The sequence below is a fragment of the Temnothorax longispinosus genome, chromosome 7 (genome assembly GCF_030848805.1).
Source record: "Temnothorax longispinosus isolate EJ_2023e chromosome 7, Tlon_JGU_v1, whole genome shotgun sequence".
Taxonomy (NCBI): Eukaryota; Metazoa; Arthropoda; class Insecta; order Hymenoptera; family Formicidae; genus Temnothorax; species Temnothorax longispinosus.
The window spans coordinates 4,116,557-4,132,895 of NC_092364.1; the positions used below are offsets into that span (position 1 = coordinate 4,116,557).

Genomic DNA, 16,339 nt, shown 5'->3' on the forward strand with positions numbered 1-16,339 from the left:
GCTTGATACACTGGCGTACAATGAAGCTCCGTCGTAATCGCGCCAATTCCAAGGGGAAGTCGCACTCCAACGCGATAAATCGCAATTCGATCGGCGCGACGGCGACCGAAAGCTTTTCGTGATATGCATCTATGCAAGGCAGGAATGTAGTCGCGAGCTCGCACGTCGCGCGAGGAATCGATGGTGCTGTGTCGCTTCTCGACGTTTTCTGGCAGAAAATTAAGATAAAAGCTCCTCGGGCTCGTCATCGCGCGTTCGACGAAACACCCGATAATTCTTTTGCGACGTGAGCGAAGATATTACGAAGATATCACGAAGATTACGTATATTCCGCGAGTTTATCGGAGGATTCAGTGGTTGATACAATGATACGCGGTTGTTCTGCAGAAAATAGACGAATTAACAAGAATCAATAGCACTTCATTCTCCAGATTTTCAATCTTTAAATTGATCGGAATTTAAGAGGCAGATTCGTATTTCTCTGCACGTTTCTATTATAATAGAGAGAAATAAATGGACTGAAAACAGTGTGAAATTATTTCCGTTGTATAAGTCTTTTCGATTAATCCCAATTCGCCAATTTTTCTGCAGGTCGAACAGTAATGGCGGATTGGGATGAAGACTAATCGAGTATCTCTGGTTGTGGGTAAGATCGCGATAAGCGCGACCGCGCCAACTACCTACCAATTGGTCCTCCGAATTGTTTGTCAATGATTTGTACACGTGTTGCAAATTATAGATTTACTCCATAGCTCATTTCCTTCTTTTCCTTTTTTTTTCACCGATTTCTCTCGCCTGCTTGCACTACATGCATACATAACGCATGCATATATGCAATACACGCGATTCACAATTAGCTCTCTCCGTCATTTCTTTGTTTTAAATATATATGTATATGTATATTGTTTACATTTGTCGCTACGTCCGATTTTCAAAGTATTTCCCGTGTTACATTCTCTCATTCTTTCTCTCTCTCTCACTCTCTCTTTCTCTCTCTCTCTCTCACTCTTATTCTCTCTTTTTCGCGCTCTTTCTCTCGGGGTCTGCATCGTTAACGGATTGTGCACATATACACGTACAATTAACATATACGACGTAGCAGTCGTTGAAAACATCCATGATTGACTTTTGCTACAATTATACAGCTTACTTAGAGTACAACTGTTCTGTTATACAAATGATTTCTCTCAATGTAAACGCCTGCGACGTGATGCTTCCTTCTTCTTCTCCACGTATGTGTGTTTGCTCTTGCACTATGTGTGTGGAGTGTATTGGTAGATTATTGTTTTATCATTAACGTAGTTATTATTAATATTAGGCGTATATATATAGTACAGTTTGCACACCGTACGATACATACATACAGATGCCCGCGACAGCCGGAAAAATTTCTTGCCATTTTATTGATCAGCATTTTTGGGTTACATCGATAGGTCGGTCCTCTTTGCCTGCGCTTTCTACACTTGCATTTTTTTTCTTCTTATTCTCTCGCTAATAAAATATGCGCATAAAGAGAAGGAAGTAGTAACACGAGATATCTTTCCAATTATTATAATTTGAGTTGTCGAAATTGAAAATACTTTGTTTTGTAAATGTATTCATATTGAATTACATGTAATTTGCATCATATTTGTATCTTCAATTTTATGTAAATTTTAGTGCTGTAAATTACATTATATTGCAAGTTTAAAATCCTATTTTTTTTTTTTTAAGGAAGATAATATACCTAATTATTATTTTATCTCATATTCTTACTTTCCCCTCGACTTGTCTCATTCAAAGTGAAGAAAGTATAGAAAAAGGAGAGAGACCTAAATAAAAGAAGACAGAGATTGAAATCCCGTATATAAATTCAACGAGTTCAGATTTTAATACTGTAGACAAAAATAGACGTAGGAACGATCTCTGCTTATCTGTATAAGTGGAAACGCGATAATTGGCATAAAATCTTTCCGTATCTATAGCAAAAATCGAACTCGTCGAAATTAAACCCCTCTCTACGTACTGCTCTATGACACCCGCGCTTTTCGAACACGCGTTTTTATTACACACACCACATTTCTTCTCTTTTTCTCCCTCTTTCATCTCGTCCCTTCTTTTCTCGTTCTCAGTTCCTCGGTTGCACGAGGAAACGCATTCGTTGTCGACAGTTCGCTAATTCGCGACGGTTCGCGATCGATTAATTGCGCCATTGATCAGTGCACTCGGTGTCGCGGGCCACGTGATCTCCGGCGTGCCGCGTGCTGCTCGCGAGAAATCCGCGCGGCTAACTTACACACGTTACACCTCATTACAGATTCAATGATACATGATAGATACCTTTTTTGTATTTATTATCTCACTTATGTACAGAGGGCAGCTTACCTAGTACGTTTTAACGCCGGATGACGACTGAAGTATAGTAAGCGGGACGCCGGCACTCCTCGATAATTGACGCCAGGTCGATGCTGCTGGTTCCTCTGAATGATTTACAGTATAGCGAAATTTGTATCCGGCCCTGTTACGACCTCGGCCTTCGTCGATCCCGGTAATAATGCTCGCTAATGCCTCCTACCTTAAATAATTTCGCGAAGAATACCATTACGGTCGATACAATGTGAATTGGCTGACTGATAATTATATTGAATCGTTACACGATATATCGTGTTGACAGCGTTTCTCGAAAAACTCAGGGATTTAATATAACATTTTTTACGGTCTACCGCGAAAACGATATTCTCTCCCTCTCGCAACCTTGTCGTTCTGGAGTCGCTTAATAGATAATCGTGCGGATAGTTACACACAGCAAGAACTATAAAATTGAGTTTCTTTTGCGATACAGTTTGTCGCTTAACGTGCCTTTATATTAACAAATGTCCGTTTTTGTTCTGAATGAGACGTAAAAGAATATATACTTTGAGAAAAAAAAGTTGTTAACTTGACTAAATATTTTCAACTGATTATTATTTTTTTAAATAGAAATATTTCGGTATTTGAGTATTACCCCCCAGGGGTCGGGGGCGGCCTTGGGAGGTCCTTCGGGGCCTCTGGGGGGCGTCCCCGATACGGGCATGGCAAGCCCGGGGTACCCGAGCTCGGGCAGGCTGGGCTCGTGAGGCCGGGAAGCCAACCAGCCTAGGAGAAGGTCACTCGAAATAAAACCAACCTGGAAAAACATGATGGGTCCTAAGAAAGAGAAGATGCTACCGCCCCAGAGTGACCGGACACTCAGGACCGGCGAGAGGGAAGTAACCCGGCTCCCCTCCCGTCGTCGTCCAACTACGGGAAGGATTCTACCACTGCGGCTGAGTTTCAGGCGAGCTCAGCCGCGGACGCAGCTATCGCTCAGGTGGGCAAAGGGATAAAGAAGAGGAAGTTGGAGAGCAAGAATGGAGGGGTACAGGGAATGGGGGAGGAAGGAGCCACTAGTCTTCCAGTAGTTAGGCTGGAAAAGATTAAATGGCTGAAGGCAAGCGGCGAGGGGGGGAAGGAATGGCGAGAGGATGGGTGTAGGACTAGGAGGAAAGACTTGGAAGAGTGCTCTCGTGCAAGACTCGTAAAGTTCCCCGGCTTGCTAGAGGAGAGAGTCAAGGAGTTGTCGGTGGAGGACGTGGTTGACAGAGTCAAGCACCTCCTCTACGAGCACCTCGTCCCCCCGGAACTGGGGCAAGATGAAGATGGCAAGGACAGGCTAATGGTGGACGCGGAAAAGGAGGGATACGCTGACTGTGTGGATGAGTTGGTGAGTGCCCTCGACGACCGACTGATGGGAGCCGCTAGGAAGTTGGTGGAGGAAAGGAGGAGAATTAAGGAAATGGAAGAGGAAAATGACGGGCTCGCATAAAAAAGATGGAGGATATGCAGAGGGAGGATGGCAGGATGCCAGGGCCGGACTCAATGGAAGTCGACCTAGGGTCAGGGGTGGAGAGGGGGGAGGTGTCAACGCAGACGCCTCCCTTCTCTCTCCCTGTGAAAGAAACCAGGGGGGTCGCGACGCAAGCGGCTGCTCGTGTTAAGAGTAGGGGCACCGATGCCCCAGGCAAGGGGGCATTTGGGGATCGGGTGCCCGAGGCGGCGGGGGAAAGCCTGCGCCTAGAGGCTCTCGAAAAGAGAGTGGATGCTCTGACGAGGGAAGTACGCTCCCTTGTTAGGGGTAGGAGGGGGACCCCTCCTGGAGGGGGGGGGTGACCCCTCAGGTGAGAGGATGGCTCCCGCTGGACCATCCCTTTCCTCGGTGGTGAGGCCGAGGGGGAGGGTGCTGGTGGGAGGGTGGAAGGTGGCGGCGCGGTGGCTCTTGTTCCCTCGTCCGCTGGAAGAGGTTCTGGCGGGGGGGGGGCTGGGGGCGCGTCGCGGACGCCGCCGCCCGCGAGAAAGAAAAAGAGGGCCAAGGCGGCGATGCCGGCTCCCCCGAAAACGGCGGCGGTGACGATCACCGTCCCGGGGGGGTCGCCGGCGTCGTACGCCGAGGTCCTCAGGACGGCGAGAGAGAGGGTCTCTCTCGCCGACCTGGGAGTGGCAAGAGTATCTTGCAGACGGGCCATCACCGGGGGCCTCGTGATAGAGGTCCCCGGAGATGGACAGGGAGAGAAGGCGGACCTCTTGGCGCGGTAGGTAAGTGCTGCGCTGGAGGGTTCCGGGGTGCGGGTCTCCAGGCCTGCCAAGTGCGTCGGGCTGCGCTTGGTGGGCCTGGATGACTCCGTCACCCCGGCGGAGATCAAGGCCGCCATCACCGCGGACGGTGGCTGTAGAGAGGGCGACGTGACTGTCGGGGAGATAGTCCGCCGCCCTCAGGGAATGGGTGTGACGTGGGCGCGGTGCCCGGTGGGCGCCGCGAACGCTATCATAAGGAAGGGATTAAAGGTGGGGTGGAGCAGCCCAAAGGTGGGGCTGCTCCGAGCCCGCCCTCTCAGGTGTTACAGGTGTCTCGGCGTGGGTCACGTCGGGGCCCTGTGCGCCTCCCCGGTGGACCGCAGCGGTCTCTGTTACCGCTGTGGCGTCAGCGGCCACCGGGCCAGAGAGTGTCCTGCGGCGGCCCCGAGATGTCCGCTTTGTGCGGACTCGGGGTTGTCTGCTGGGCACCTGATGGGGGGGGGCGGGCTGCGCTCACCAGGGGGGAAAGGGGGGACAAGGGCCGCCTGTGACGGTGGTTCCTCCTCCTCCCTCATCCTCCGAACAGGCCACGGCTTGTTCGGAGGTGGGGATGGCTGGGGGGGAGTCGACCTCTAGGGGTCACTCTTCCTCGGCTGTCTCCAGATGAGAGTAGCTCGGCGGTCCGGGGGGGCTCGGGGGGATTCCCTAAGGGGTTTCCTCCACTTGCGCTCCCTCGGGTCGCCGGGAGGGCTCGGGCTGGGAACCAAGGTTCGTGGCCCGGGCCCTCGGAGGAGGCGGGCCTCGGGGGGGGGGGATGGGTCAGAGGACCCCTCCACCCCTGCGGCCTGCGGGGGGCCGGGGCTCGAGGGCGGTTACTCGAGCCCCGACCCAGTCCCCGTAATAGGGGGCGCGGCGGCGGGTATTGTGATACCCGTCGCCGCTTAGGTATCCCCCGTGCGCGCGCCATCGGGCGTGCGTGGCGGGGGGCTCGGGGGGAGCTGGGGGAGGTCGGGGTATTTGCCCGCTCCTCTGGTTCCCCTCGGGCGGGTAGGGAGCCCTCGGATAGGGTTCGGTGAGGGCCTCCCGGATGCAATGAAGTTCCCGGGAGGTACCTGCGAGACACCATGGTAGGGCCACGCGTCAGGTTTTTAGCCGGTAAGAATCCGGCATAACCGCCCGCCCCACCGCCGGACGGGGGCATGAGTTTTCCTGACGTTAAAAAAAAAAAAAAAAAGTATTGAGTATCAAATTACGTCATGTTAGATTTAATATGTCGTATTTAATTTAAATACGTAAATATTTTAATTAGAAAAATAATAATCAGTTGAAAATATTTAGTCAAGTTAACAACTTTTTTTTCTCAATGTATGAAACGCGAAGAATAACGTGAAATGAAATAAAAATACAATTATAAGTATTGACAGTGTACTCAAGATATTTTCGTGATATTATCAAGTGAACAGGACGCTTAAAACGTCAGCGACGATACACTTCAGTCACAACGAAAAAAACGCAATTCAACATTCGGGTCGGTGGATTTAAATACTCGAATTTTTATGAGCGAAAATAAATTGTGCATGTCGGCGTTGCGTGTCGCCATTGTCATTATCGTCATCGAGACACTTTGTATCTATATAAGTTACGAGAGTTACATGCCAGGTGTGTGTCAGTGAATCATCGATTGCGCGCATGAATAATCGAATACTATTTGATTGAAACAAAGCGCTTTATGTGTGCCAAAAAAATTGGATGCAGCGATGTTTCGCTTTAGGGAATAAGACGTCTTTTTTCAGAAATGGGCACGTTACTTAAACATTTTTTTTTTAAAGCATTTCGCTGAAATATTTTTATTTTCAATCTTTGAACAATTTTTCAGTTTATAGTATCCGATTATATTATCAATTGTCAGACTTATTTAACTCACCGCTTCAATTATAACGAATGTTAATGTAAACTTAATGCAAATCGTGCTCACGTATCGTATCGCTTCTGCATTTAACCCTTTGACTCCTCCGGTCTCCGTGAACATTTAAACGTGCTTACGTCCGTCGCTGAGCCTTTATTGCCGCAATAATGTCACTAATTGTTACAGAGTATCGTTAAATATTAAATATATCTGACAATATTTAAATATAAATATTCTCTTGAATAATATGGTTTTTCTAACCAGCTTACAATTGCAATTTCGAAGCGACATTAAAACGTGAACATTACTTGCATTGTCCGCATCATATTAGACAGTAGGAGCCAAAGGGTTAATTCGACTCTGTTACGCCTCTGATTGACCGGCATTTTGAAATCTTGTGGAGTTTTGTCGAGTGATTGACGCTTATTGTCAGATTTTCCTGGGCGTATCTTACTTAATGCACGGACTTGAGACATGTGGAATCACTTCCTTTTACGTGAGTCTACAGTGCCAAACATCGAGTGAGCAACATCGTCCCTGCTATTAACAATCGTCGTCATTAATCATTATCAACCGCAAAACAAAATGCACCTTCGTCCAATCTCTTCCCCTCGCGGTTTGCGTCTACCTTCTCTCCCTTTCATTAACAGAAATCAAAACATGCATCATTCCCTTTGGTTTCAAATCTCGATGCCACAGACACGTCAAGCTAATCCTTATGTATGCCACGAATCGAAATAATCAATAAAAAACGGTTATTTTGGTATAATGTGAAATTGACGATTTATTTTGTCGATAGAAAAGTACTGCGAAAAGAGTATGATTGAATTAGATATTTTTGTCGAAATTTTCTTTTGTTGCTCCGAAGGTTATTTTTATCCAGATGACTAATACTAACTACGACTCAATTGGATCTTTCGCCTCTTTTGTTTTCCCAGAAGGAAATAGAGTAGAGAGTTGATTAAATTCCAATTCAGTTTAATTAATTTTTATAAGAGCGTGAATTTATATGATCATCACAATTGACGTTTATTTCTGATCATGAAAAACATGACAATTGGCGCATTTTCGCCTTTAATATATCGTATCTGCAACATGGAAATTAGAATTTTCGGAAATTGTGTCAAGTCCCTGACTTTCGTCAAGTAGATGAACTGAAAGAAAAACTACGACCGTTTATTTGACGGCCGTTAGCTAACTCGGTCGCACCTCGATGATCACAATCATTATGTTTATATATATATATATATATGTATATTTATATAGCGTACATTATTCATATATAACATTTCGCGCCGAGAAAGGGTGAAAAGAAACGAAAGGCGAATTTTGAAATAAATAATGTAACGAGAGGGAACGACGAAGTAAGTGGACTAGTTAACACACTAGCGTCGCACACGACACTTCCTCCTCCTCTCTCTCTCTCTCTCTCCCTCTCTCTCCTTTTTTTTAGCCTTATCTAACACACGTAACACACACGTGCACACAGATGCGCGCAGACACACGCACAAAATACGATCTCCCGTTTTTCTCCCTCTCCTTTGCGTGTCGTCGCATTTTTTTAGCAATTACAGTTAGTGTTCGCTGGATTGGTCGGCTGATCGGTGAGTCGTTGGCCCTTGGCCTGGCCCGTACCGCCCGCTCCCATCAGGGTCGGATCATTGTCCAGAGATTCGCTCATCTTGTCGCATATTATGTCCACCAGCTGTTCGAACACTGCCTGCCGAAACGGGAGAGAAAAAAAGAATCGATCATCTACGTGACCTCGTGAAAAGCGGGATCGATATGCCTCGCGTTCGCGTTCTACTCTCCGAGACACAATAGAGCGAGATTGGAAACGTGTCAGAGATCGAAAATGAGATCTAAAAGTTCCCTCAATTTTTATATTAATTTTAGTTGCGTATGGATACACTGAGAAAACAAATTTTCCGTATTTTAGTAAATATTAGTTTGCATACAACTGTGACTTCATTTACTAAAATGGAGAAAATTTTCCTTTTTATCAGCATATGTGTATTCACTGAGAAAAAAATATACTAATAAAAAGGAAATTTTTTTTTAATGTACAAAATAATTAGAGAAAAATTACTTTTTTCATGATAACAGAAATTTGACTCCGAATAAAATTAACATTTTGAAGCAAAATTGCTACAAGACTGTCCTACTTAAAAAAAAAATGCATTGTGAACACTTAAGTTGTTAATTAGACATGTTAATTAAATAATTATTAATTAGATAATAGTTATGATTATTTATATTACTTTATATTAATTGAAAAGCAACAAAAACTCAAAGCATCTTTTATATACGTATGTACATATATGCAATTTTATTCGTCAAAATTTTTAGAAGTATGAAATGTGTGCTTCTCTTATTTATCAAATAATTGGTCAGTTTCTGAATTCGTGACATACCTTGACATTAATGTTCTCTTTGGCCGATGTCTCGAAGAATCGTACTCCTAATTGCTCCGCTAACTGTTTACCCCTCTCGGTGCTGATCACCCTCTCCTCTTCCATATCGCACTTGTTGCCCACAAGAATTACTTGGGCGTTGTCCCACGAGTAATTCTTTATTTGTGTGATCCAATCCTGTACTGAATTAAAGGATTCCTCGTTTGTGATGTCGTACATTAAAATGAAACCCATCGCGCCTCTGTAGTAGGCCGTCGTGATCGTTCTGTATCTTTCCTGACCCGCTGTATCCTGTAAAGATTCCAACAATTAAATAAGCAGCGCAATATTTTACATTATAAATAATATAACATGCGGAACGTTACTCAAAATATATTAAGAAATAACTCAAAAAATTATATATTCGTTACATAGGCAAGTCATTATTTTAATAACTGAGTGTATGAATTTCGAAAAATTCATGTTAATATTATAAACGCGCAACGGCTGCTTTTCGTCAGGAAATTACGTTATACGAGCATAACACGTCGTGTGCATATACTGACCCAGATTTGTAGCTTGACCCTTTTGTCGTGTCTGAATACGGTCTTCACCTTAAAGTCGATTCCTACGGTTGACACGAAAGCCGAGGTAAAGGAATCGTCCGCGTAGCGAAAGAGGAAGGAGGTCTTTCCGACGGACGAGTTGCCGATTATCAGCAGTTTAAACATGTAATCGAAGTTTTGATCCGCGGCATCCCTGCCATCCTGACGCGCCATCTGCAAAGGGATTATTCGTATTAGCTTATTTTACGAATCCAGATAATTTTTATATTTTTAGATCTACGAATTTAAACATTCGTGAATTAATCAAATCATAGGCGAAGGATTCGCGCGTATCAATTCCTAAATATAATATTTCTAATTGTAAGAAAGAATTCGATTGCAAGATCAAAACTAAGTATTAAAAGTTAAAACTAAATTAGGGGAATAATTTTTTTTTTAGAATTTATGTGATTAAGAATTATAAAAATTATGGAAGTATTATATTATACTTCTTCATGTTTTATAACATTTATTTATAAACCGGTACTTAAAAGGAAGAATATATACGAGGCTTGCTATATTGCGATTAGCTTTGCATGTGCATGTCGTAAAACTGCTCGTTGCTCCGATATGGGACGAGATGGACAAGAGGAAGGTATTCGATGCGATAGATGAGCTTACTACTATAGTGATGCAAAATTCGTCACGGTTTGTCGGATATCGCTTGATCACGTTCGTGAAAACGTTGGTTAAAAATATCGAAAAGTTCGAGGCACACGTCAAGCCACACGAGAGAAACTGAGCTTTTACTCTGGTATCTCGCAGAGTCAGTTTTGGAATCAATTCAACGGCACCAAAAAGTATTGCAAAACTGTAACTTTTCAGGGGAATTGTTGTTTGTCGAACAGTCTTTCTTCCCGAAAGTTTCTCTTTTGTCAGTTATAACAGAAGCGAAATATACAATAAATACCTAACTGCACATGGATTCGAGTTACAATACTTTTTTGAATCGTGCTTCTGACAAAGCACGGAATTGAGAACTGTATATAACTGTATGTGACTGTATGTAGCTGTATGTGATAGAAAACGCTGAAAAAAGTAGTTGCAATATGCACTTTTTTTGGTATCGCCGAATCACAAGTCGATCGTTTGAGAGATTTTAAAAGGCATTGAAAAACCTTTAGCGTTTAAAATCTTTTCTAAAAACTCTTCTAGTATTTTTATTAAATATTAAAATATTATATCTTCAATTAGCATAATAAAAAAAACATGATAGAATTTTTTATAAAAATACAAAAAATTAAAGCGTTTTACAGCTTTTTTCGGTCGTTTCGTCAACTTATTGTTAGCGTTCTAGCATGCAATTATTCTCATAAATCTCTCAACTGAAATTACAAGCGGAAAATTCGACTAAATTACTCGATTGTGAAATTTATCGCGCGTGTGAGTAATTAATTGAAGTCCATTTAAATTTTCTCGCGCGTTTCGTCTTCGTTAGTTATAGTTTCGCCCTTTCGCCCGACGAAACAGCATTCGTGCTAACGGATACATATCGAGTCGATATTCCGATACCGGATTATTCTTCTGCGAGGTAATGTCGACGATGGACAGCATCCGAACCGTCCGCGTGCGTAGCTCGAAAACGGAATCCTTAACCGGCGTGTAGGACGCATTCCCGCATCTCCTCGACATCTCAAACGTCACATCAATGTGACACCTGATCGAATCTCTTTGTGTGTCCCCCTTCACATTCTTCCTTATACTGCAGCTCTCTCAATCACATTCTTGAGATCGATCTCTGAGTCCCTCCGCCCTAGTTTTTATTAACTGCAATTTATTAACCATTTTATCTCGAGTCATCTCTCATCTCATTCTGTTGTCTGTAATTTATTTACCGTTTTATTAATTGCCTCTCATTTCGTTAGCTAAAACTCATCAACCGCCTTGCCTTCCTCTAATCTTGTTCAAGTAATTGTTTCATTAAGTGTTTAACAGCTTATTTCGGTAGAATTATTTAATAATGTTTGTTTGACACTGCGCTTTGTTTTAAATCTTCCCTCGGGTCAGCAGATTTTTACGCCGATGCAATTATTGCTGTCGATTATTGTTGACCACTTTTTTCGACATTCACTACTCCCTCCTCTTTGACGCGACGCAAAATGCAATGTATCATTTCTCCTCTCACTCGACGTGCTTAATTAATTAACTGAGAAGAATCCGAGGGACTGAATGATAAAGGAATTACGCACTCCGTCCGCGGCAAACGGCATCGCGTTAATGCGAAATTATTCAGCTCGGGCTCGAATAGCGAGACTGGCCAACGAGCGATCAACGACGTGGCGACGTTCGCGGTTCTATCTTCCGTTTCTTGTTTCACTGTATTGCTTCCGCACGCGCGACGTGTCAACGCGACGACGATAATCGGGCCTACTGCGGGCGATAGTCTGCGGTTCGCACAGGTGCGTACGATCGCGTTCGTGTTGCCTTAATTTGTTTTTGTCGTTTGGCTCTTCGGCGTTGCGTTAATGAATAAGTCTCTTATCTGTTGTTTTTTTTTTCAGAAATTTTAAGCGAAAACACTTGCGCTATTTTTTTATACATACATTTATAACATTGATATTTTCTTAATTAAATTAGGAATTAAAATTAAAATTTATTTGTATTTATATCCAATTGACGCTCTGCTAGAGATATACTCAGGAAAAAATATTTATTTTTATTAGTCCATAAATAGAAAATTATTTAACATTCTTGTTAAGAGAACTCTGACTCCATATTCGGCGAAAAAGATATTCGTGAATAAACGCAGATCAATGATGCTTATATGAAGTATATCAGAAAAGTCCTAATGTCCTGTATAAAAGTAATATAAAAAAACAACTAATATGCACGTAAAATTACTTAAATTATTTAATCATATGCAGTACGACACATTTCTACTTTACAATGTTTCTTTCGGAACTCGCTTGCGCGAAATAATCTGTTTCGAAAATAGGCTAAGCCTACCAGAAGAGGGAAAATTCATTTTAACGGAACGACATTTAATCTATTCAGCGTGACAGTAATTAACGGAGGTGTCACCTTTCGTTGCAGTTTGTTCTTTCTTTCGCTCGCTCTCTCTCTCGCTTTCTCTCTCACTCTTTCTCTCGCCCCGGCAATAACAATGGACTGAAACATTTATTGGCATCTCGACATTCTCGATATAGGAGGAACTCGAGGCCAGATCACAGATCAAACTCGCAGATCATCTCTTCAGCGGGTTCTCTAGTCTTCACGTGTATATATCACTGCTCGGACTTGCAGACGCGTTAAACGGATACGATCAGGACAACATGACCGCGACAATTACACAGGGAGCACTGCACGTAATTATTTCGCGAGGCGTAAAAGGGAGAGGATAAAATCTCATCCGGAAGATTGCGTCACGCACTCACACACATAACGCCCGCGCACGTACATTACATGGCACGGTTAAAGAAAAAGTAGGACAAGGTTTTCCGTGTGCGATAACGATATCGCGGCGCCGTATGTGTTGTGTCAACGTTAACAACGGTCGGTTCGCGTAGAAAAAAAAAGTAAAGCGCAGGTACGCGCACCACTTGCGAGCATTGTTTTACAGTGTTACGACAATTTCCGTGACGGATGGCGGTAGCGGGTAGGTAATTGAGCGTGTCTTCGTTGGACAGATGATGATTGAGGCGACGCGCGTTCTACGAAGGTCAAGTAGATACTGAAATCGATGGTACGACGACGACGGCGACGGGACAAGTCCATTTCTTTCTTGGCGAAACCTTCGTTTTCGCTCGAAAATACAATTTTACTATATTCATTTTACAGGAATACATGGCGGTTGGTAGCAATATGCTTCGCTGGTTAGGAACTTTACTCGATACTTCGTCGTTCTACTTCTTTACATGTTGGTTAATCAAAGCCCCGATTTTGCCGGGCGTGTTCGTTTAAAGTTTCTCATTGAAATCTGCATTAATATTATAATTACTTTGCAAAGATTGCGAAAGTTTATTCGTATTCATAAAATGTACAACTACGACGCACATAAAACCAGTGAAATGTATATAATAGTCACGATATGTAATAAATCTGAAATTGGAATTTACGTGAAGACGGATTCGAGGACGAAAAGAAAGAGAATTCTTTTAGTCTCCTTCGGCAATTCATTTTGCAACGACTCGAATCGAGTCGGCTCATCGTCATCATATCCGTCGTCCGCGTCGGATCTGTGATCGTCCGATCCACGACCACGCTCGATTCCATTGATTTCCGACGACGACAGAGCGGAGCCAGCGAGGGAGCAAATATTTTCGGAGGCAAATCGATTGTCATGCCCAGCTGCCCACCCACGCTCTCTCGTGCTCTCGCACCGCCCGTCCCGTAGTTATACATAGTTTCGATTTCAGTGCATCCGTAGAATGAACGGCGACGGAAGATGGAGCCTCGGTTTACGTCAGAGGCAGGCGCGTTAGCGTAAAGAAGTAAAGTCTTTCAACAGCCGTCCGACGCGCCTACGTCGGGGAACGAGTAATTAATTCGAGACGTTCAGCTGACTACGTCGAGCGACGGCTCTCCTGTGAGATTACAATTGATCCCTTCAATTTTTTTTGGCATAGCCCGGTATAACTTTCAAACAATTAGAAGATAATCTAATTGAGATACAAGATATAAAAATTGAAATTATATACAAAAAAAAATAAAATACTTGCTACAATATGCGACGGCGAATCGTGTCGTATTTTAATTGATTTTTATTAATGTGTGTTAATTTATGAATTTATTGCTTATCTAAAAATGAGCTGGTTATGGCGTTCATACGAAGAGTTTTGAAAAGATTGAAGGATTTATTGTTCGTCGTTCGGAGGTCTAGGAAAATCACTCTGACAGTTATCGCACCCGATTATATACTCAGCTGGGTGTTGGATAACAGCGAGCTAACTTATCGGCCTGTTCTTTCACCTCGCCACTTCTCATTAACTTCAATAAATTAATGAAAGATTTTCGCGAAAATATTCACGACCCTGGACGATTCTCCGCGAAATCTCAGCGCTGATAATAACGGGGAGGAGACGGCGGAGAAACGGATAAATGGTCGAACGGGGAATTGATCGGAAGTAGCCAAGAGCGTGGTCGCCTACGTCACGACGACTCTACGGCGTCGCATGAAACGCAGAAAGTGAGTTCGAGTGAATGAAAGGCCAGGCGATCGTGCCCGCAGTTTTTGCGGCTGACAAAAAGCGGGGAGGAGAAAATGAAATAGACTTTATCGCCGCGCGCGACGTATATTGGCTCAAACTTTCCATAAGCTGCAGGATAATGTGTGAAAAAAGGCTTAGACGACAAACATGGTTAAACAATATATATATAGGGAGAGAGAGATAGAGAGAGAGAGAGAAGAGAAGACAGGTGTAAAATAGACAAACGGTAACGTCCCAATTCACGTACCGCATCAGCATACATTTCACGTAAAACTAGGAGAAGGAGAAGAAAGGGTGGAGAATCAAGGCGAATATTCAGAAATGACAGTATTGAAATAACAGAGAGGCAGAGGTCACACGAGAAACCAAGAGAGCGAGAGAAAGGGAGAGCGGGAGCAAGAGAAAGAGAGAGAGATAGATAAAGAGAAATCAATAAGCAGGCTATCGACGCGTTTACTTTTCTCGAGGAATTTAAAGCCCCTCTCGCCAAGTTCTTAAGTCTCTCTTTAACTATCGTGAGCCGAGTTCTCTCGTACAAAGTGCCTCGCGATGTGTCACCTGGAAGAGTCACTCCCTGGAGATGGGGAAGGAAGCTGGTCTCCCTTCGCGCGGACGACGGGTTCGCTCTCCTCGCTGCGATCGTGGGAAATCCTGCACGGATTCGCCCGTCGGCTGTCGACGTGAGATGCGACTCGACGATCGGGATGCACCACGCGCTGCGCTGCGCTTCCGTCCGCCGATCGATTAATATTTAACGCACGAGGGGGGTTTTTGAGGAGGGGGGTCGACAGCGGGGGCGGCCAAGCGCCAGACGGCGGATATTCCCTTACGTCGTGACGACGCGCGTATACTCTCGCGATATATCTCGCACCACTCTGACCAGCGCGGCACACGACCAAGGGGTGGTTTTCGTAACAGCGAATATAAGGAGACTGGACTGCCCGATCTCGTTGAAGCGTCTCGCGCACCGTAGACCACCCGCTGGCTATAGCTAAAATATCGACCATTTCGTACGACCCCCGCCCGACGTCGGCCCGATCCGGGGGAAGATCCGCGCCTGCGCCACACCAGCAACCCCGACTGACATCAATATAATCGTGAATAGAAGTACACGCTCGCCGGGGGAGAGAGAGAACACTTGTTGATCCGGGGGATGCCCCGCGGATGTCTTGCCTCGAATGACTTTCCGCGACTTCCAATCCGGCTGGATCCTGCGGCGAGATTCGCAAATCGATTCGCGGCACCGTCGATTATTGTGCCAATAGCTTCGGATATTTCCTTTCCGATTGAAAAAGTTCGAGGATTTTATACATAAAGATACTTTTCCTGGTTAAAGAAACTTCTTATTGGCAAATATTGATTCGATGAGATTCTTTTTAAAGCTTTTAATCTAAGGAAGATTCAGTTTTTTAAATCTGTACTTTTATCCTTTTCTTTTAATTTGTAATTGAAAAAATTTATTGTTAAAAAGAAAGAAAAATAACCGAATAGGTAATCATCGACAACTTTTGGTTTTACAATTAGATTATGGAAACAGTTAGACGATTTTAGAATCTTTGCAAATATATTTGATAATTAAATCTGATATCTGACAATTCTAATTAGATTAAATACTTCCTTCTTCTCTTTTTTTTTTGAAAAAAAGAATATTTATTAGATAGTTAAATTAAAAATATAAATGTAAGAAATTAATAATTATTAAAAAGTGAAAGCGTTTCT

The 16,339-nt window shown here is 43.7% G+C and overlaps 1 protein-coding gene across 5 annotated transcripts; it reads right to left on the reverse strand.

Annotated features, from left to right (window-relative positions):
* Window positions 1-6,400: 6,400 nt before the first annotated feature.
* On the reverse strand, window positions 6,401-15,949 carry LOC139816431 (ras-related protein Rab-3). 5 transcript variants are annotated; one of them, XM_071783918.1, is made up of 5 exons: window positions 11,309-11,642; window positions 10,986-11,240; window positions 9,435-9,647; window positions 8,890-9,180; window positions 6,401-8,195 (listed from the first exon to the last, which is right to left on the reverse strand). In XM_071783918.1, exons 2-5 carry the CDS (start codon window positions 11,103-11,105, stop codon window positions 8,037-8,039), a joined length of 783 nt encoding a protein of 260 aa, XP_071640019.1. In that variant the 5' UTR covers window positions 11,106-11,240; window positions 11,309-11,642; the 3' UTR covers window positions 6,401-8,036. The 5 variants fall into 5 exon arrangements, with proteins under 5 accessions (XP_071640019.1, XP_071640022.1, XP_071640020.1 ...); XM_071783921.1 differs by lacking the exons at window positions 10,986-11,240; window positions 11,309-11,642 and adding an exon at window positions 15,179-15,949; XM_071783919.1 differs by lacking the exons at window positions 10,986-11,240; window positions 11,309-11,642 and adding an exon at window positions 12,495-12,827.
* Window positions 15,950-16,339: the final 390 nt, after the last annotated feature.

Bases quoted from the DNA above. Each gene is read 5' to 3' on its own strand.
- LOC139816431 (XM_071783918.1), bottom strand. From the start codon at position 11,105: ATGTCGAGGAGATGCGGGAATGCGTCCTACACGCCGGTTAAGGATTCC. The intron at 9,648-10,985 runs GTATCGGAATAT...ATCCCTTTGCAG, and splicing joins CCTCGCAGAAGAATAATCCG to ATGGCGCGTCAGGATGGCAG. The intron at 9,181-9,434 runs GTCAGTATATGC...GAATCTTTACAG, and splicing joins GGGTCAAGCTACAAATCTGG to GATACAGCGGGTCAGGAAAG.